Source organism: Bufo bufo, chromosome 3 (assembly GCF_905171765.1).
Source record: "Bufo bufo chromosome 3, aBufBuf1.1, whole genome shotgun sequence".
Lineage (NCBI taxonomy): Eukaryota > Metazoa > Chordata > Amphibia > Anura > Bufonidae > Bufo > Bufo bufo.
Window position 1 is genome coordinate 49,137,902 of NC_053391.1, and position 22,156 is coordinate 49,160,057.

General features: G+C 47.6%; 1 protein-coding gene across 1 annotated transcript in view; it reads left to right on the plus strand.

Moving 5' to 3' along the window:
* Positions 1-2,092: 2,092 nt before the first annotated feature.
* The window catches only part of LTN1 (listerin E3 ubiquitin protein ligase 1), a 102,067-nt gene continuing 82,003 nt past the window's right edge, over positions 2,093-22,156 (plus strand). The window contains exons 1-8 of the mRNA XM_040423202.1: positions 2,093-2,235; positions 4,734-4,937; positions 5,994-6,092; positions 12,276-12,506; positions 15,976-16,028; positions 16,421-16,601; positions 17,786-17,959; positions 18,423-18,613. Coding sequence (XP_040279136.1) covers positions 2,194-2,235; positions 4,734-4,937; positions 5,994-6,092; positions 12,276-12,506; positions 15,976-16,028; positions 16,421-16,601; positions 17,786-17,959; positions 18,423-18,613 — 1,175 coding nt within the window. The 5' untranslated portion in view covers positions 2,093-2,193. The remainder of the gene's footprint in view (positions 2,236-4,733; positions 4,938-5,993; positions 6,093-12,275; positions 12,507-15,975; positions 16,029-16,420; positions 16,602-17,785; positions 17,960-18,422; positions 18,614-22,156) is intronic.

The following is a 22,156-nucleotide window of genomic DNA, read 5'->3' on the forward strand; positions in this document are numbered from 1 at the left end:
GAAAGCTCATAAACACTAATTATAGCTCAGCTGGTGTCAGTTTGATATGAACTGAGTTAGGCCTCTTGCACACAACCGTATGTATTTTGCGGTCCGCAAAAAACGGATCTGCAGAAAAAAAAAAGGATGACATCCGCGTGCATTCCGTATTTTGCGGAACGGAACAGCTGGCCCTTCATAGAACAGTACTATCCTTGTCCGTAATGCGGACAATAATAGGACATGTTCTATTTTTTTCGGAACGGAAATACGGACATACGGAAACGGAATACACACGGAGTAACTTCCGTTTTTTTTGCGGACCCATTGAAGTGAATGGTTTCGTGTACGGTCTGAAAAAAAAAACGGAACAGACACGGTAAGAAAATACATTCATGTGCAAGAGGCCTTAGGCTACATTTACACGACCGTGTGAATGAGTCCGCATCCATTCCGCAATTTTGCTGAACCATTCATTTCAATGGCGCCACAAAAGATGCGGACAGCACACCGTGTGCTGTCCGCATCCGTAGTTCTGTTCAGCGGCCCCTGCAAAAAAAATAGAACATGTCCTATTCTTGTCCGCAATAGCGGACAAGAATAGGCATTTTCTATGATGGCGGCGCCATGTCCGGTCTGCAAATTGCGGTACGCACATGGGTTGGCATCCGTGTTTTGTGGATCTGCAATTTGCGGACACCACGGTCGTGTGAATGTAGCCTTATAAGGAGTGTTTATAAGCTGTCAGGAGATCAGCGATTAAGTGGATCCAGCCGTCAGAGCAGTTTCTCAACGGAGTCGCTATGAATTAGAAAGCCTGCTAGTCTGCAAATATACAGTACAGGAAAAACTCTTCAAAATGTTTCATATTAGCGTTAAAATTATCCGCCAGGCTCTTCTGGTAGAGGGACAGCCTGACGGAGTTCATCGGATATTAACTTTCCCTGACTATAATGGGACTGTGTGCTGTCTGCATCTGTCGTAAAAAAAAGAGCACGTCCTATTCTTGTTCGCAATCGCGGACAAGAATAGGCATTTCTGTAATGGGCTGCCCGTTCCGCACACAGGCAGCATCTGTGTTTTGTGGTTCCGCAATTTGTGGACCGCAAAACGTGGCACAGTCGTCTGAATGCACCCTAAAGAAGAGGCTATGGAACTTGAGACGCCTTCCAACAACAGCTCAGGAGGAGTGTTTGGGGCTGGACCCCACAAATCCTATATCTTGGGACCAGTGATGGCCAGTTCGCATTGTTCGCCCGCGAACACATGCGGGCTGCCATCTTTTTTCACAAGTCCGGCGAGGCACAGGTAAGCCCTTACCTGTGCGCGAGCCGGTCTGAAAACAAGTGCGGTCAGTGGGAGCAGGCAGTTCCAAGAACAGCCCGATGAAGGCCCCCGGCGGCTGTTCTCGGAACTGCCTGCTCCCGCTGACCGCACTTGTTTTCAGACCGGCTCGCGCACAGGTAAGGGCTTACCTGTGCCTCGCCGGACTTGTGAAAAAAGATGGCAGCCCGCATGTGTTCGCGGGCGAACAATGCGAACTGGCCGTCACTGCTTGGGACATTAAAGTCTACTGATGACTTATTTTGAGGATAGGTCATCATTAGTGTTGAGCGAACTTGTGGTTTCAAGTTCGGCGTACAAGGTTCGGGTTTTCTAAGAATTCCGTTATGGATTCCGCTACCACGGACCATAAGTTATGGTCCGTGGTAGCGGAATCCATAACGGGACGAACCCGAACCTTGTACGCCGAACTTGAAACACAAGTTTGCTCAACCCTAGTCGTAATTTAACTCCTGGAAAAAAAAACGTTTGACGTTGCGCCTTTTTATGCAGTTGATAAATCCGCTCCGTAAATGCCCCATGTGAACACAAGTGAGGACACTTTGGATACAGATTCTGTATGCTCAGCCTCTCTGTAGTGAGCCATTTCATAACATTTTGCAATGATGTATTATAACTAAAAGAAAATGAAGACAATCTATTCCTAACACTCCTCCTCCTCCTCCTCCATACTTTCGGACTTCGCCAGGCATTAGCGTGCAGGCCGAGTGCCGACCGAATCGATGAACTGAGGGCGGAAGCAGGGCAGCGAGCAGGCACTAGTGATGACGCACTGGAAGGACTTGGCACCGAACTAATCGATCGCCGATGTCATTAAACAGCAGCGCTGGTAGTTGCCGGTACCGGTGAGAAGCGGAAGAGAAGCTCACAATGGGGGGAAAGAACAAGCAGAGGACGAAAGGGAACGTCCGGGTGAGTCCTGGGAAGGTGTGGAGGGCTCTGTCAGCCGGAGGGCACATGTCCGGGCCTGGCAGGATCGAGTTCCAGGTGTGCTGGGACTTGTAGTTCACCGGGCCCTCCAGAGCCCTGGTCAGGCTGTCAGGGGGTTTGGTTGGCATAGTTAGATTCCTGGTGCCATAGAGAGCAATGAGAAGGACTTGCCAGAAGTCGTGTATGAGAAGCTTGACATGAGGCACACAGAGCTGGGGATGCATGTGTCCTCAATACGGAGGGGGGAAAGGGTCAGACATGTTGTAATGCAGCAGCCCGCTCCTCCTGGCATCTGTCAGTGGGGCCCCCATGCACACGGCTCCAGGGTTACAAACTGAAAATCCCCATGAATTTTTGCACCAAAATCTGAATGCGTTACTTGTGGGTTTTGTTGCTGTTTTGCCGTAAATATCACATTTCCATTGAAAAGGGAGAAATTCACACAAATCGGCAAGGAACGAAAAAACCCAGACGATCTCATTCACTTTGTGAAGCCGGTGCAGTGGACCGACCGTGGCCCAGCCGCATTGGGATCGTGGACCCATTCATTTGAATGGGTCTGCGATCCCTCCGTTCCGCAAAAAGATAGAGCAAGTTCTATCTTTTTGCGGTGCGGAGGCACGGAACGGAACCCCAGAAAGCAGTCCGTAGTGTTCCGTTCCGCGCTTCCGTTCCGCATCTCCGGATTTTGCAGACCTATTGAAGTAAATGGGTCCGCGTCCGTGATGCGGAATGCACACGGAACGGTTCCTGTGTATTGCCGGTCCGCAATACGGCAACGGGAGCCGCACACGTTCGCGCGAACGAGCCCTTAAGCTGTGGGTTTTCCACACGAGAATCCGCAAGGAAAATCCACGTGATCCGCACCATGTGCAGGCAGCACCTTAATGTATGTGCCCCTGCTGCCGCGTGCCCGCCGTTTGCGGATACAGACCTTTTCACTTGAAAGGTTCAGCGATTCGCACCGCCACAAAATAGAACATGTTATTGCGTTCCGTGGGCTTCCGCTCCGTACCTTGCGGATTGCGGACCCATTCAAGTGAAAGGTCCGCATCCGTGATACGCAGTGCACACGGCCGGTGCCCGTATATTTTGCACCCGCTGTTTGCACACATTCGCTGCATACGAGGCGTTGAACAGGATTTCTGGGGTTGGGCTCCCACCATTCATTCATTAGGGCTCATGCACACGACCGTATGCCCTCCATGAGCGGGCCATAGGTCCCGGAGCGGCATACATCGTGCGCATGGGAGCGCACAGCATCATGGGTTACTATGATACTGTGCGCATCAGGCCGCCCGCGGGACTATCGTCCTGCACTCATAAGATCACATCAGTCCAGGACAACAGTCCCGCGGGCGGCCCGACGTGCAGAGCAGCATTGTAATCTATGATGTATGCCGCTCCGGGACACATGGACCGTATATCTCGCAGGGCGTGCGGTCGTGTGCATGAGCCCTTACTCCGATTTACTCGCTGTGCTGTCAATACTTAAAGGGGTTTTCCGAGACTTTTATACTAATGATCTATCCTCGGGCTAGGTCATCAGTATCTGATCGGCGGGGGTCTGTCTGAGAAGACAGCGGCGCTCGCAGTTTACCAAGCTGTACGTAGTATAGCGGCTCAGCCTCATTCACTTCTATGGGGCTTAGTTGTCCTTAGGTCATGTGACCGATGAACGTGACATCTCGTGGCCTAGACAAAGCTGGCCACTACTGCGAGCGCCGGTGTCTTGGCAAACAGCTGATCGGCGGGAGTCCCGGCAGTCCTGAGGATAGGTCATCGGTACAAAAGTCTTGGAAGACCCCCCCCCATTAATCTATCCTTTGGCTGGTGCTGGATTATCCGACAGTCGTATATAAATGTATAAACCCGCCGCTCCTGTCTATATACTCTACTAGGCCGTATAGATTTCTGGTGGACCTGGCGTCTCCATACTTTACATGGACGGACCCTCATTTGAACGAACAGCATAAGATGCTACCTGTCCCCTGCAGAAGCCGATGTGTGGCCGGCCGCGGCGTCCCCAGTAGGAACGTCTGATCGCAGCGCTCGGCTGAACACGATCGGCTGCTAAGTCACCTGTTCTCTTAGATTTCGCATTACTGCTTAGACGCAAGCGCCGGTTTATCAGAATTTCCAGACTATCAGGTTAAGGGCTTGTACCGTACTTATCGCTCTGATGATATCTGCTGTGCATCTACCAGAGGATCTGCGGCAGAAATGTCCCATGTAATCTTCTGTGTCCCATGTGGTCTCTAGCTGTCGCAAAACCACAGTTCCTAACAAGGCCATGCTGGGAGTTGTAGTGTGGTAAGCAGAGGGCTTGTTCATTACAGATGGAGCCACATTGTCCGTCTGAGGTCTTAGTGGGATCTGAGTGCTCTGTGGGTTAGAGGTCTCCATCGCTCTACATGACCCATCTATGGAGTCCACGATCCGTGGCTTTCGTGATACTTTTTACTCTTCTGTTTTTGCAGCCGTCAAGCAGTGGAAGGGCCGCAGAGTTACTTGCCAAGGAAAGTGGCACAGTACCCGGTTTTATTGGATTTGGAACGCCACAGAGCGACCTGGGTTATGTCCCTGCCGTGCAGGGTGCGGAGGAGGTTGACAATCTGGTTGATGCAGATTTCCGAATGGTCCTGCGCAAGCTTTCCAAACGTGACGTCACCACAAAGCTAAAGGTAAGGACAGGAAGTAACCAGCGGTGACGGGGGCATTCGTCATGATGGAGATCTCTATCCTCCCTTCTTTTCAGACCCTTTCATTCCTCCCATCATTCCACAGGCTTTCATGCTGCCATTAATTTATTACCCCTCCCTCATACCGTCACTTTCCTTCTTCGCACCATACCTACTGGCTTTTTTTTATGCACCCCATGCCCATCGCTTTCCTTCTGCACCCCATGCCCATCGCTTTCCTTCTGCACCCCGTTCCCATCGCTTTCCTTCTGCACCCCATGCCCATTGCTTTCCTTCTGCACCCATGCCCATTGCTTTCCTTCTGCACCCCATGCCCATTGCTTTCCTTCTGCACCCCATGCCCATTGCTTTCCTTCTGCACCCCATGCCCATTGCTTTCCTTCTGCACCCATGCCCATTGCTTTCCTTCTGCACCCCATGCCCATTGCTTTCCTTCTGCACCCCATGCCCATTGCTTTCCTTCTGCGCCCCATGCCCATTGCTTTCCTTCTGCACCCCATGCCCATTGCTTTCCCTCTGCGCCCCATGCCCATCGCTTTCCCTCTGCGCCCCATGCCCATCGCTTTCCCTCTGCGCCCCATGCCCATCGCTTTCCCTCTGCGCCCCATGCCCATCGCTTTCCCTCTGCGCCCCATGCCCATCGCTTTCCCTCTGCGCCCCATGCCCATCGCTTTCCCTCTGCGCCCCATGCCCATCGCTTTCCCTCTGCGCCCCATGCCCATCGCTTTCCCTCTGCGCCCCATGCCCATCGCTTTCCCTCTGCGCCCCATGCCCATCGCTTTCCCTCTGCGCCCCATGCCCATCGCTTTCCCTCTGCGCCCCATGCCCATCGCTTTCCCTCTGCGCCCCATGCCCATCGCTTTCCCTCTGCGCCCGGGAACATTGCCCCCTACACACAGACACTCTCTTTCCTGGAAAGTCCATTAACCTGTTGATGTACATACTTGGGATCAATGCATTTATTCTCATCATTTATGTACGCCCTGCAGGTGCAAATTAAAATAAAAAACTCAATCTAGGTGTCTTTCATTGTTATAGGCGATGCAAGAGTTTGGTGCAATGTGCAAGGAAAGAGAGATGGAGATTGTCAAAGGTGTCCTTCCATATTGGCCTAGGAACTACTGCAAGATCTCCTTGGTACGTCTTATCTGTGACCTAAAGTAACCAAATACTCTTACTCTCAGTGTTATAATATTTATGCAGAAATAAGATGTCTTTAACCCGTAGGATACATGTACAGCGCTGGGAACAGGGTCACAAATACCAGCAGGAGCTGCGCCCGCCCGATCAGTTGCAGACAGTCACTGATAGCCGGAACCCTTCTGTACGCGCCGGCATCGGTGAAAACACCGATGCCAGCGCATTAACTATTGCTCTGCCGCAGTCAGCGCTGACCGCGGCATGTGCGGTATCCTTCCAGGTGTCCATCGTGTCCCCGCGCTGCTGTAAAGGGGACCCGATGGCAGGGAAGGCAGCCCGATGCCTTCTGTGTGACCATATGAGCCAATGCATTACAATACAGAAGTATATAATGTATTTTAAAGGGGATCAGATCCCCAAAAGTTGAAGTCCCAGAGGGGGACAAAAAATAAAGTGAAAAAAGAAGTAATAAAAATAAAGTTTTACAAAAAAAAGTTTCAAGTAAAAAAATAAATAAAAAAAAAGCGACCGGCTCTATAAAAATATCACATGATCCACCCCGTTAGTTGAACGTCATAAAAAATAAAAACAGTGCCATTTTTTGGTCACCTTGACTCACAAAAAGTGTAATACCAAGCGATCAAAAAGGCATATTTAGCCCAAAATGTTACCAATCAAACCGTCATCTCATTCCGCAAAAAATTAGACCCTAGCTATAAAAATCGGCCAAAAAATAAAAAAAACTTTGGCTCTCAGAAAATGCAACACAAAAACAAGATTTTATTCTGTTCAAAAAAGTTTTACACAGTGAAAGCCTAATAAAAATGATAGACATATTAGGTATCGCCGCATCTGTAACAACCTGCTATAAAAAATATTACATGAGATGGCCCCTCAGGTGAATGCTGTTAATTTTTTTTTTTTTTAAAAGCTATGCCAAAACAGACTTTTTTTCACATTGCCTCACAAAAAGTGTAATACCAAGCGATCAAAAAGTCTTATGTACCCCAAAATGGTACCAATGGAAACGTCACCTCATCCTGCAAAAAATGAGCCCCCATATAAGATAATCACTTAAAAAATAAAAACCAAGGGCACCCGTTAACCAATCCATCAAAATCTGCTCTGCAAAAGCCATATGGCGCTCCTTCCGTTCTGAGTCCTGCCATGTTCCCCCACAGCAGTTTACCACCACATATGTTGCCGTATTCAGGAGAAAATGGGTAACAAATTGTGGGGTGATTTTTCTCCTGTTACCCCTTGTGAAAATGAAAAATTTGGGGCTAAAGCAACATTTTATTGGAAGAAATGAAACTTTTCATTTTCACAGCCAAGTGTTTCCAAATTCCGTAAAATGCTTACAGGGTCAAAGTGCTCAGTACCCCCCTTAATATATTCTTTAAGGGGTGTAGTTTCCAAAATGGAGTAACTTTTTGAGGGTTTCCACTGTAGGGGTATGTCAGGGTCTCTTCAAATACAAAATGGCGCCTAAAAACAATTCTAGCAAAATCTGCCTCCAAAATCCATATGACTCTCTTTTCCTTCTGACCACTGCCACGTGCCCATAGGGCAGTTTACCGCCGCATATGGGATATATCTGTAAACTGCTGAATCAGAGTAATATATATTGAGGTTTATTTTGCTGTTAACCCTTGCTGTGTTGCAAGAAAAAATTGATTAACATAAAAAAATCTACCAAAAAAAGTAAAATTTTGACATTTCGCTTCCATTTTCAAGGGTTAACAAAGTTTGTAACATTCAGTTTTGCATAATTTGAGAGGTGTAGTTTATAAAATGGGGTAATTTATGTGTGGTTTCCATTACGCAAGCCCCTCAAAATCACTTTATAACTGAATTGGTGCTTAAAAAAATGGTTTTGGAATTTTTTTTGAAAATATGAAAAATGGCTTCTAAGCCTTCTAACCTCCTAAAAAAAAAAATATAAAATTACGTTTACAAAATGATGCAGACATATGGGGAATGATGACTGATAACTATTTTATGAGGAATTAATATCTGTTTTAGGCCTCCTGCACACAACCGTTGTGTGCACCCGTGGCCGTTGTGCCGTTTTCCGTTTTTTTTCGCGGACCCATTGACTTTCAATGGGTCCGTGGAAAAAACGGAAAATGCACCGTTTTGCAGCCGCATCCGTGATCCGTGTTTCCTGGCCGTGAAAAAAATATGACCTGTCCTATTTTTTTCACAGCCAACGGTTCACGGACCCATTCAAGTCAATGGGTCCGTGAAAGAACACGGATGCACACAAGATTGGCATCCGTGTCCGTGATCCGTGGCCGTAGGTTACTTTTTATACAGACGGATCCGAAGATCCGTCTGCATAAAAGCTTTTTCAAAGCTGAGTTTTCACTTCGTGAAAACTCAGAACCGACAGTATATTCTAACACAGAGGCGTCCCCATGGTGATAGGGACGCTTCAGGTTAGAATATACTAAAGGAACTGTGTACATGACTGCCCCCTGCCCCCCCCCCCCGTAGTTAACACATTAGTGGCCAGTGGGCCCCCCCCTGTAGTTAACACATGTGGCCGGCCCCCCCCCCCCCTCCCCTGTAGTTAACTCGTTGGTGGCCAGTGGGCCCCCCTCCCTCCCCTGTAGTTAACTCGTTGGTGGCCAGTGGGCCCTCTCCCCTCCCTCCCCCTCCTAATTAAAATCTCCCCCCCTATCATTGGTGGCAGCGGAGTGTACCGATCGGAGTCCCAGTTTAATCGCTGGGGCTCCGATCGGTAACCATGGCAACCAGGACGCTACTGCAGTCCCGGTTGCCATGGTTACTTAGCAATTTGTAGAACCATTATACTTACCCGCGAGCTACGATCTCTGCGTCCGGCCGGGAGCTCCTCCTACTGGTAAGTGACATGGGGGACGGATCCGTTTGAAATTGCACCATATTGTGTCAACGTCAAACGGATCCGTCCCCATTGACTTGCATTGTAATTCAGGACGGATCCGTTTGGCTCCGCACGGCCAGGCGGACACCAAAACGACTTTTTTTTCATGTCTGTGGATCCTCCAAAAATCAAGGAAGACCCACGGACGAAAAAACGGTCACGGGTCACGGAAAAACGGGACCCCGTTTTGCGGACCGTGAAAATATACTGTCGTGTGCAATAAGCCTTAGAAGTAGAAAAATTAAAATTTCGAAAATTGTAAATTTTTTTTACATTTTGGATTATTTTATAAATAAAGGTGAAATATGTCGACTCAAATTTACCACTGTCATGAAGTACAATGTGTCACGAGTAAACCTTCTCAGAATGGCTTGGATAAGTAAAAGCGTTCTAAAGTTATTACCACATAAGATGACACATGTCAGATTTGCAAAAATCGGCCTGGGATTGAAGGTGAAAAGTGGCTCGGTACTGAAGGAGTTAAAGGGGTTGTGCAGAGTCATCAGTATCACATTGGAGAGGGCCCGACACTCTACGCCCCCCCGTTGATCAACTGTTGGAAGGGGTTGTGACACTCATGTGAGAGCTGCGTCCTCTTTGCGGTTTAACTGCGCGCCGCCTCCCTTGTAGTGGCCGCGCTGTGTAACTACAACTGCTTGTGCCCTTTGCTTCAGCACTTGTCATTTTACTGCACCACCGCTACAAGCTAGACTCCTTTCCCGGTCATTTAAACCCTCAGATGCCATGGTCAATAGCGACCGCAACATCTGAGGATTTAGAAGGGGGGATCGGAGCCCCTGCGGTGAAATTGTGGGGTTCAGATTTTTTTTTTACTATGGCAGCTTGAGGCCTTATGAAGGCTCCTAGGCATGCCATAGCAAACTGCCTGTTGCAGGGCTTAAAGGGCTTGTGCAGCCAATACATATTGATGACCTAATATCTCATCGATGTGGGTCTGACGCCCAGCACACAAATCAGCTGTTTGACGAGGAGGCGGCTCTCGTGCAAGCACTGCTTCCTCTTCAAAATCGCACTGCGCGTTGTCTTGGAAGTCTCATCGGCGCAGTGTAATTACATGTGCTGGTTCCATTCACTTGTGTAGGATGAGCACTTGTCATTACACTGCGCAGCCGCTGTAAACAAGATGACGCACAGTGTCATCCCGAAGAGGAAGCGGTGCTCATACGAGCGCTGCCTCCTCTTCGAACAGCTGATTGGCGGTGGGTTCTGGGAGTCGAACCCCCACGGATCAGATACTGATAACCTATCGTGAGGATGGGTCATCGATATGTACTGGCTGCACAACCCCCTTTAATACGTGGCCTGTCGATATCCCATAGACTCCAATAGTATACTATAGCAGTCTATGGAATAAGTGATCAGAGCATTGCATGTTAAAGTCACCTAAAGGGACAAAAAGATTACCGTTCATAAAAATAAAAATGTTTTTAAACAGATCAAAACACCAGAATATTAGAAATTCTAATGACTCTGTCCTTTCCAATTTTACATATAAAAATTTATTTTAAAAAATGTAATAGGTATCGCTGTGTCTGAAAATGTCCAAGCTATTAAAAAATAAAATAGTTATTGTGTGTGGTGAACAGCATAACATAAAAATAAAAAATAAAAATTTGAATAAAAAAAATAAAATGTGTGCCAAAATTGTACCAATAAAAACTAAGGCTGGCCACTGAAAAAACAAGCAGGTCACACAGGTCTGTAGATGGAAATGTAAAAAAGTTAGGGGTGCCAGAATATGGCGACGCAAAGAAAATTAATAATTTTTTTAAAGTTTTATATATTTTTTTTAAAGTAGTGAAACATAAAAACTTGGTAACAAAATTAGATTTCACTGTCACAGTGACCCGCAGAATAAGGCCCCTGTGTCATTTTTAGCACACAGTGAATGCCATAAAAATAAAGCCCCAAAAACCTTGGCACAATATTATAAATGAAATGGTACCATAAAAAAAATATATATATAATTTGTCCTGCAAAGAACAAGCCCTCGTATAGCTGTGTTAACAGAGACTGAAGAAGTTATGGCTCTTGGAAGGCAGAGAGGAAAAAATGAAAATTAAAAAATTCAAATTGTCTCCCTAAGAGGTTAAAAGGGCTGTCCAGACTTTTATTTTGATTGCCTTTCCCCGCGCCCTTCAGCTGCTCTGAAATAGCCCTAGACCGGAACTACAGCTCCTGCCCATGTGTAGTGGACAGAGCTGGTACTGCAGCGTTGCTCCCATCCACTACACAGAGGATGGAGCTATGTAGCTACTCAGGAACTGGCAGGGGTGTGGGGTGTTGGACCCTCGCTGATCAGATACTGATGGCCTGTCCTAAAGACAGGCCATCAGTATAAAAATCCTGCCCACCCCCCTTTTAAAGGGACATTTGCATCTCAGCCATTCATGGATGAAATCGGAATAGCCCTTTGTATGCGGTGGTGAGAAGTGGCCGGGCAGTCTGCTACACTGTTACCGTATCTTTCTAAGGCTACTTTCACACTAGCGTTACTCTTTTCCGGTATTGAAATCCGGTAAAGGGTCTCAATACCGGAAAAAAACGCATCCGTTTTGTCCCAATGCATTCTGAATGGAAAGCAATCCGTTCAGGATGCATCAGGACGTCTTCCATTCCGTCCCTTGTACGGTATTTTACCGGCCAACATTCCGGAACACTCCCGCACTTGCCCATTGAAATGTATTAATGCCAGATTCAGTACCAAGTGTTCCGGAAATTGCCGCATCGCCGGATCCTTTTTTCCGGTCTGTGCATGCACAGTTTTTTTAAAATTAAATACCGGATCCGTTATTCCAGATGATCCTGGAAAGACGCATCCGGTATTTCAATGAAGAAGTCTAACGAATCCGGATCCGGAAAAAAATAATATATCCGTTTGCATACGGTTTTCCGGATCCAGCAGGCAGTTCCGGCAACGGATTCTAACAACGCTAGTGTGAATGTACCCTTAGCAAACTTAGCAACTAGCAATTAAAGAGGTTGTACAGGATTAGAAAAACATGGCTGCTTTCTTCCCAAAACAGGAAAGCGGCCATGTTTTTCTATCCCTTTCATGGTTTCTATATGTATCATTGGTATAGTGTTGCTTATACATCAAAGCTGCGGGCTGCTGCTGTCCAGCAATTTTGTGAACTGAGATTCAAGTCCATGAACATCAGAGCTGAGTTCGTCAGATGCAGCAGAGCTGGTTGTGTCTTTCAGTGTCCATAATTAACTGTGATCTGTGCGATTCTTTTCCATCCCAGGATCATGATCGTAGAGTGCGGGAAGCCACCCAGCAAGCCTTTGAGCAGCTTATCCTGAAAGTGAAGAAGTATTTGGCCCCTCATTTAAAAAGCCTCATGGGGTTCTGGCTCATCGCCCAGTGTGACACTTACTCCCCCGCAGCCAGTGCAGCCAGAGCCGCCTTTGAAGCAGCGTTTCCTCCGCACAAACAGCCCGAAGCTTTGGCGTTCTGCAAGGACGAAGTTTTGAACGTGAGTTTGTGTAATGTCCAAGGCCAGGGGTGTAACAAGCGCCCAATAACAAAATTCCACTGTCGTAATCATGCGATAAAGAATGAAGAAATAGGTCTGCAGGGTGTTAAAAATGGAGGAAGTGGCGAGGACTCCAAAAAGGTCGTTCTATCATTTCAGATTTCAAAACCGAGAAATGTTTGGTCATTTCTTTCCCATTAAAGGGGTTGTTTGGTTTGAAGAGGAAATCGGACCACTCAGGGGATTGATCGGTAATAAAGAATAGACGATCACTTCCCTGACATCCTGTGCTGCTGCTTTGGTTCTCCCGGCTGCAGCGGTGACATAGTGACTGCTGCAGCCAATCACTGGCCTCAGCGGTGTTCCAAAGATGCCAGTGATTGGTTGTAGTGGTCACATGCTGGGGAATTGACGTCACCGCAGCAGCTGGGAAAATAGAGCCCTGCCCAGGGAACCGGAGTGGTGCCACAGGATCTGTTGGTTAAGTAATCATCTGCGGTTTTTGTACGGGTGCCTCTCAGCTTGTTTGCCTGCTGCAGCTGGACCTAGCGGTGGGCTAGCTTTAGCACGGATCCGGCAGGCTTTTCCCTGGCCGGACCCTGCTGCCGCAAGTGTGAAAGTAGCGTTGAGACCTCAGGTCAGCAACCTCTGAAACTGCAACTCCCAGCATACCGTTCCACGAACAGCCAAGCAAGGGTGCATGCTAGGAGTTGTAGTTTCACAACAGCTGGCATTCCGGAAGTTTGCTGACCCCCGTTGCAGCGGAGCAACAGTGCAGAAAATTGACCAACAGTGCAGATTTTAAAACCACAGCCTGTCAATTTAGGCCTCATGCACACGACCGTTGTTGGGTTCCGTGTCCGTTGTTCTGTTTTCTGTGATTTTCTGCGGAAAACTCGGAAAATGCACCGTTTGTCATCCGCGTCCGTGATCCATGTTTCCAGTCCGTGAAAAAAAATGACCTATTTTTTTCACGGACAACGGTTCGTGGACCCATTCAAGTCAATGGGTCCGTGAAATAAAACGGAGGCACACAAGATTGTCATCCGCGTCCGTGATCCGTGTCTGTTTTTTTCCTATCATTTTCAAGGCAAACTTGACTTAGATTTTTTCATGTCTTGTGATCCTCCAAAAATCAAGGAAGACGCACGGAAAAAAAAAACAACAACGGAACCCCGTTTCGCAGACCGTGAAAAAATACTGTCGTGTGCATGAGGCCTTATGCTGCAGAAATCCACTTCTGATTTAACCCTTTGCACCGTGCGTAGATTTTCCCACAAAATCACTGCCAGTTTTTCAGTGCATTTTGTGCATGGATTTTCCGCAATGTTTTTTTGTGCAGCAAACCATAAGCATCGGTTGGGTAGATGAGATTTGCAGCCAAAAATTGGCAGCGCATGCGCCTTGTGCAGACAATGGCCTAAATGTGCAACAGCGCAAGGTCCAGTACTGCCCGCCATGCGGAGTCTGCTCCCCCTTTTCATACTCTGAGGACATGCATGCTCAGCCAAGCAGGTGTGTTGTGAGGGCATTCGGAGCGGCTGTCGCTTAACGAGTGCCTGTCCTACAGCTCACTTTTGTGTATGGCCGTCCTCAGTTGTACGTTCACCTGCAGTTTATTTCTGTGCTGAAAAAAAACCGATGCGTTTCAAAATTCCCAGTTTTTTTTTTTATGCAGCCTTTCAGCTTAGATGTGGCTTTGATGCAGAATCTGCACCAGGAATGAACATGCCACTTCTTTTTTCCATGCTTCAGTTTTTAAAACATGCCATGTAAATTACCACATGGTTTTCCCATTGAAATCAATGGGAGGTGGATTGCTTGCACTGTTCGTAGTCTGTGGACACCTTCGGGGCAGTTTTTTATAATTGCATTTTACTCATCTTTTTCTTAATTGGTCTTTATTAAAAAATATTCAGCCGTTTCTGAGATACAAGGGTTAAAAATCAGTCTGTTTGCAAGCTGTCACTGTGTAGCTCTTATCTCTGATCTCCTGACTTCATAAACACTTATTGAAGCCATATTCTTACCATTTTGATAAGAATTTAACTCTAATGAGAGTTTGAGGTCAGAGATAAGAGCTACACCAGATGAGGAGGTTCAAAGAAAACAGTTACTGACAGCCTGCAAACAGACTGATTTTTAACCCCTGTATCTCACAATCAGCTGAACATTTTTAATAAAGACCAATTAAAAAAAAGATTTTTAAAATGCAATCACAAAATAGATTTCCTGAAGGTGTCCATGGCCTTTAAGGCACAGAATCCGCACCCAAATCCACCCCAAAAAGTGATGTCCGCCTTAGAGGATGACTAAAGCTTAGTAACCATGTAACAAGGTATTGTTGTATTGTCAATACTATGGAGATACTCCGATACATTGTAACAAACACTGCCTTCACCATGTAGCTGTAGGATTTCCAGGACACTCACCAGTCAGACTGATACGTACACATCTGTTGTTCCCCTCCATGCACACAAACACCCAACCACAACATCTGCTGTGGTTTGGCCGCCTATAGATCAGATACAAGAGGACGGAAACCTACATGGCAGGCGGAGAGTCCTTCCCCCTCTGTGGCTCCGCTCCAGGCCGCGCTGTGTACAGCGTGGGGGTTCCTGTGTCCGTTCCCTTGTCATGTCCGCAGTTCACAGAGTGCTGGAACATGAACTCTTCCTCAATGCTTGGGTCACGTCCCAGTATTTCATGTTCTAGAACATCTTGACAAGTTCCTGTTTAGACCAGACTTGTTCTCCATATCTGATCCCGGGGTCGTTGTACTGAACTCTTCACTTTAGTGGATTTCTCTCTCTTGGATGAGGTGGCAGGTTTTGTTGTGTCTGGCACTCTGTCATTCAAGTGGAAGTTCAGGCTGTTAAAGGGGGTTGTGCAAGATTAGTAAAGCATGGCATTCCTGCCCAGAGGTCTTCTGCGGTTTCTGCAGCTCGGCTTCATTAAAGGGGTTACGCAGTGCAAAGATATTGATGGGCTATCCTCGTATCAGATCGCCGAGGGGCAGACTCCCTGATCCCCCTACCAATCGGCTGTTTAGAGGGGTAGCAGCACTCATGCAAGCGATGCTTCCTCTTCAAAATTACCTGCGCCTCGCTTGTAGAGTTATGAACAGGTACCGGCCCCTCCATAACTTCGCTGCATCCAGCGCCAGTTCTAAATGGAAGACCTCTTTCATGCTGTCTTACATTTAGCCCATTTTATATGCCCAAAACAGGTGTAGAAAATGGTAAATGTGACTGGCCCGCCGGCCGGTCCTCTCGCCCCACCGCCCTCCCTTCGCCAATGCCAAGGCCACAATTTTAGAACTGCGGGAGTGGGGCGAAGTCGCAGATAGCGATATACATCTGTGCCTGAAATACGCCTAATTTAGGCATATTCACGCTTAGTAAATGACCCCTTTACTGTTTATATATTATTATGACTATATATGTGTGTGTATTTTTTCTATTACCAGGTTTTACTTGATCATCTCCTGAAAGAAACACCGGACTCGCTGAGTGACCCGCAGTACGTTTTTCTCAAATTCTATTAGAAAATGCTTTGACGTCTTCATTCTTCGAGCTTGCACAAACGTGGCATAATGAACAGCTGGGCATACTTTTCTTTTGGAATGCAGTCTATGTAGTCCAATATTGTGCCCTAAAATGGCAGGATATGCCATAGGTGCCTGATGGGTTGGGGTCCCATTTATGAGATCTGACCTCTTGGAAGAAGCTTAGAGAAGGTGGCCTCACATCTGCACAGCTCTCTCTATTGACATCTGGTTGCCCGGGCTGTCACGGGAAAGGGGGTGGGGGGTAGGGGGGGGATAGTAATTCCGCCATATATTTTGGAGTGAGATTGAGATATATATTGAGGTTTTTGTCAGATTTTATCATCTTCTCTTGATTATGTTACAGGACCGTTCCGCCTGAAGAAAGAGAATCGAAGTACTTCAGGGTTGTGACGTGTTCTTTGCTGGCTTTGAAGCGTCTCTTTTCCATGTTGCCAAGCAGTGAGAATGACGCCCTACGAGAGCGGTTGGCCCACCTGCTGGCGCAGAGCAAGTTCTGGAAATACAGCAAACACCAGTCACCTAACGTAAGCCGGACGTTATATATTATGTTCACGTAAAGCCAAAATCTTAAAGGGGGGGGGGGGGGCTCCCTCCTTATAAAGCGATACTACAGTATATATAACCTGGCTATGGCATCACATCGGCGGGGGTCCAACTTCTGGGACCTGCAGTGATCCTGAGAATAAAGGGAGTCATTTCCAAACAGATTTACGCCACCTTTTGGCGTATATTTGTCACAGATTGCGGCACTAAGGTTATTTGTGCTCATGCCAGGTCTAAAAAAGGGTGAAGGACGGCAGGCCCGACTCATTTTATCATTTTCTACGCCTGTTTTCAGCATAGAAAATGGTCAAAATCTACACCAGCAAGGAAGCTGTCCGCACTTAGAAGCGGAGGTGGATCCGCCAAAGTTATGTAGAGGCCAACGCCCCCAGACTTAATAAATGACCCCCAAAGGGTCCTGCATGGCCGATTTAGTCCTCTATCTGTTTCTAAGTTTTCCCAGACTTTTTTTTTTTTTACACTACTCTTCAATGTTATGCTCCTCTATTATCCCTCCTGTAATTGAATACATTGAAAGCTGTGTGTTACCATTCCCCCTGGCAATAAACCACGCGCGTCATTGACACTGTCCAATCAGTGCAGATAGTGTCACACCATGTAGGCATACACCCTATTGGTAAGGGAGGGAAATAGTAACAGACAGTTATTCGTACACTGCAGAAGAGGAATAACTGAGGAACAGTTGCAATATAACATCTTCCAGTGTTGTTACTGTATGGCCAATTCATATATTTGCTAAAACAGACCAGCGGACAGTCTGCCTGCATCTGCCACTAAGGGGGAGCTTGCCACAGACAGATTTGTACTGCTCCCATTAAACTCAGTAAAAAAAAAAGGCTCCTAAGCTCCCCCTAGTGGCGACTGAGGACAACCAGAATGTTATCATTTTACTTTGTGAAGGGGACGGGGGATTTGGACCTGTGTATCAGACATCCCTGGTTTCAGTCAGTATCAGACTGCAGCTCGTTAGATTTTTAATGTCCATGCATAATATTATCCCAGTGTTTGCTGCCATGTGTATTATTTGATATAGTTTGGTATTATGTGCGGTCACAGATTTAGAAATAATGGTGCAAGAACTTAGCTGAACCTACCAAGTAGATCTACGTGTAACGACGCTTCACCCTGTGGGTTTGTTCCGTAGATTCGCTCAGCTTTCTTTGAGCTGGTCTCCGCTTTCTGCCAGCATCTGCCATCCCTCATGAATGGTGAAGCGCCTCGCGTGTGCCCGGCTGTGCTGCTGAGTATTGATGAGAGTGATGCTGTGGTGTGCCCGCCGCTCTGGGAGGCTGTTCTGTACACACTGACCACTATAGAGGTGAGACCGTTCATTCATTTAAAGGGATTTTCCAGGAGTAGAATATTGATAACCTGTCCTGAGGATAGGTCATCAGTATCTGAGCAGTAGGGGTCCGACACCTTGCACCCCCTGACGATCAGCTGCTGTCTGGTGAGCACTGCTGCCTCCTCAAAGCATACCAAGCACAGCGCCACCCATTTTAAAGTGGCTGTTCTTAGCATTGCAGCCTAGGCCCATTCACTTGGCCATGTGACCAATGAATGTGATGCCCCTAGCCTAAGAAGGGGCTGCAGCACCAGATAGCTGATCATTGGGGGTGTCGGGAGTCAGACCCCCCACTGATCTGATATTGATGACCTATCTTGTGAATAGGTCATCGATATTGTACTTCCAGAACACCCCTTTAACCCTCCATATTTAATCATGATCTGCTCTGACAATGCGTAAATGCTCAAATTCTTCACGCCTTTGTCACATCCAGAACTGCTGGGATCATGTAAATGCCAAAAAGGGGGTTTTACCAAAGCTGTGGACAGTGCTGCGAGAGGGAGGACGGGGACTGGCCACCATAATCTTCCCCAACCTGCTGCCGTTCATTAGCAAAGTGCCGGGAGAAACCACACAGCCGCGGATGGACTTCTACAAGACCTTGTTTGACTCTTTAATCCAAGGGTATGTTCTGTGTGCCTCACAGGGTGCATTTTATTCACGTAGATCTGCATGCTGTCACCAGGGGACCAGCTATTGTATTCCCCCCCCCCAAGGCGGGGGGAAACGGCAGTGTACCTTACAAAGAGAATACTGATGAGCGCTTTTATTATGATGCGCTCATTAGTATGCAGGAGGAGCGGTGAGTGTAGCGCTGCTAGTGCTGGCCGTACTCACCGCTCCCGAGTCTTTTTCCAGACACCGTGCTGTGAGGCTCCATTCACACGTCCGCAATTGTGCGGACCCATTCATTCTCTATGGTGACTGAATAGATGCGGAGAGCACACTATGTGCTCTCCGCGTCCGCATTTCCGGAGCGCGGTCCCCGATCTTCTGGTCCGCAGCTCCGGGAAAAAATAGAGCAATTGCGGACAAGAATAGGCATTTCTATGGGGGTGCCGGCCGGGTGTATTGCGGATCCGCAATGCACTACGGAGCCTGACTGCGTATAGTATCAGGATGTATTGCACGTAGGTGCGCGCTGTGACCTGACGCTCTGCAAAATGATGAAGATTGAGGGAGTCCAAAACCTCTAAAAGCTAGATGCGACTTCTAAAGCGAAAAATATGGTGAGCCGCTAGGCAGTAGTCATTGTGTCCAAAGATTTTTTGCAGAATTGTGGAGCATAATAAAGTCCGTCACTGAGGATCGGTGCAATACATTCTGAAAGGTTGCTGAATTTTTATTATGTGTTATATCTATATATAAGCTGGAGAATAGCATGCAATGGTGGAATAATATGGCGGCTGCTTAACCCTTTCTGCTGCTTAACCCTGCTCAGATGCACGCAGTACATCAAGACTCTAAACGCCGGATACAACTAGATTATAAGGTTTATAAAGAGATAGATCTTGGTATTCTAATGAAACCCAGACTCTGTTGATGGTTACGATGCTTGTACCGATAATCTGACGCGATCAGTCAGCCGCCTCGTAGCCACTGCTGCTAATATTGGAAACCGGACCACCCCTTTAATAAAGTAAGTGTACACTCCCTTTACTGGTCCCCACCCGGTCTCTATGTCCTGCTTGTCCTCGACACCTAGGAAATGCCCACCTCAAGGCAGTGGTTGGGTGAGCTGATGGACCGGAAAGAAGAGACCAGCAGCGGGCTGTGAAGTGTCAGAACCAGAGCGCCGGGGGGTCAGTAAGACTCGTTCAAAATAGTGTGGCATGCTGCGCTATTTTGTCTGATAAAACGCCGGGTTTTCTAGGGGAACCTGACCTCTCATTATAGTCAATGGGATCTGTCCGGCTCTTTTTGTTACTGACATTTGACTGCTCCGGCCCTTCCGTTATTTTCGCTGTTTTGCTCCTGTAACTGGACAGAACAGAGATTGAAGCGCTGGTGTGAACCCGGCCTAAGGCTAGTATAATGTACTTTACTATTTTACACCACCGGGAGCCTTTGCCGCGAACGTCAGAGATGATTGTTTGGAGGATTGCGACAGACTTTGCTATTCTATATGATAAAAATACTGGCCCATAGCGGGCAAAATGAGCCTCGTTTGTCCTCCGTCAGGTCTGTTTGATGTGTACAGCAGAAGCATTCACCAAATGTTCACTGTAATGTGTATATTCAGCTTTTCAGACAATGGGTTTCTCTCCTTTTGTCTCGTTATTTGTTGCTTTTCGTATGTCTCTTGCGTCCTCTTGTCTCATTCTAGGATTCGATCTAGGCTGTTCCATATTAAAGTGCCCCGGGGATAGAACCTACATACATACTGTGGGACGTGGTTCCATAGCGGTAGTAAAATAGGATTAAATGCCGTCAAAGACAGTGACACAGAAGTCCATTTTAAACACTGCTTTGCTGCACAAAACAAACATATAGGGGGTCATTTATGATACTGAAATACGCCTTTATTAGGTGTATTGCGGTTCAGCGGTAAGTTGTGCCGCCATCTGCGACTTTCCTCCTCTCACCCCAGGTCTATAATTGTGGGTGTGGTGTGGAAGGGGGCTCATTCATCATTTTCTACGCCTGGTCTAAACTTAAGACAGCAAGGAAGCTGGCTTACCTTTAGACTGGCGCTGGATGCGCCGAAGTTATGGAGTGGCCGGCAACTCTGCGTAACTTCGGCGGATCACACGCCAGCTATGGGGCCTAATAAATGTGCCCTATAGCCTTTACATTCATCCCTAAAAACACAAATCAACCACTGCTCGGCTGAGCGCTAACTAAACATACAAGTCTCCCTGACTATACATGTGGCTGACTACCAAGCACTTGAACAAAATGACATTCATATGGTTCACCTCACACCTGGAATACATGTCCACATTGAGGATAGCAATCACACTTGGGCTCCTTTCACACGGGTGAGTATTCCGCGCGGATGCGATGCGTGAGTTGAACGCATTGCACCCGCACTGAATCCGGACCCATTCATTTCTATGGGGCTGTGCACATGAGCGGTGATTTTCACGCATCACTTGTGCGTTGCGTGAAAATCGCAGCATGCTCTATATATTGTGCGTTTTTCACGCAACGCAGGCCACATAGAAGTGAATGGGGCTGCGTGAAAATCGCAAGTATCTGCAAGCAAGTGCGGATGCGGTGCGATTTTTCACGCATGGTTTCTAGGTGACGATCGGGATGGAGACCCGATCATTATTATTTTCCCTTCTAACATGGTTATAAGGGAAAATAATGGCACTCTTAAAGGGACTCTGTCACCACTTTCTAACCCCCCCTTTTAAAAGTATTGTTCTCTCCATGGCGCCCTTGTGATTACAAAGGTGTTGTTATAACATAAATTCGCCGTCTCGTTTTGATAAAAATACCTTTTATCTAACCTGTCAATCTTGTGGATAAGGTGCCCAGGGCGTTTCTGAAGGTCTGAAGCTGCCGCCCGCCGCCGCCGCCGTTGGTGCCCAGCTCCTCCCCTGATCCTTTCAGCGCCGCCTGAATGTAAAGAAATCCGCCTCCGGCTCTCACTCAGTGCCCCCTCCTCCTTTTCAAAGATCCCGCGCGTGCGCACAGGCCTGTGCCTGATGCGCCCGTGCGGACATTTAGAATCAGCCTCATTGAGCGAAGTGAAGTGCGCATGCGCGCACTTCGCTCAACCTCCTCATAAGACGAGCACTGCAGCCAGCCACTCAGAGCCTGCGGCTCCATACAGCGCTTGGCAGGCTCTGAGTGGCTGGCTGCAGTGCTCGTCTTATGAGGAGGTTGAGCGAAGTGCGCGCATGCGCACTTCGCTCAATGAGGCTGATTCTAAATGTCCGCACGGGCGCATCAGGCACAGGCCTGTGCGCACGCGCGGGATCTTTGAAAAGGAGGAGGGGGCACTGAGCGAGAGCCGGAGGCGGATTTCTTTACATTCAGGCGGCGCTGAAAGGATCAGGGGAGGAGCTGGGCACCAACGGCGGCGGCGGCGGGCGGCAGCTTCAGACCTTCAGAAACGCCCTGGGCACCTTATCCACAAGATTGACAGGTTAGATAAAAGGTATTTTTATCAAAACGAGACGGCGAATTTATGTTATAACAACACCTTTGTAATCA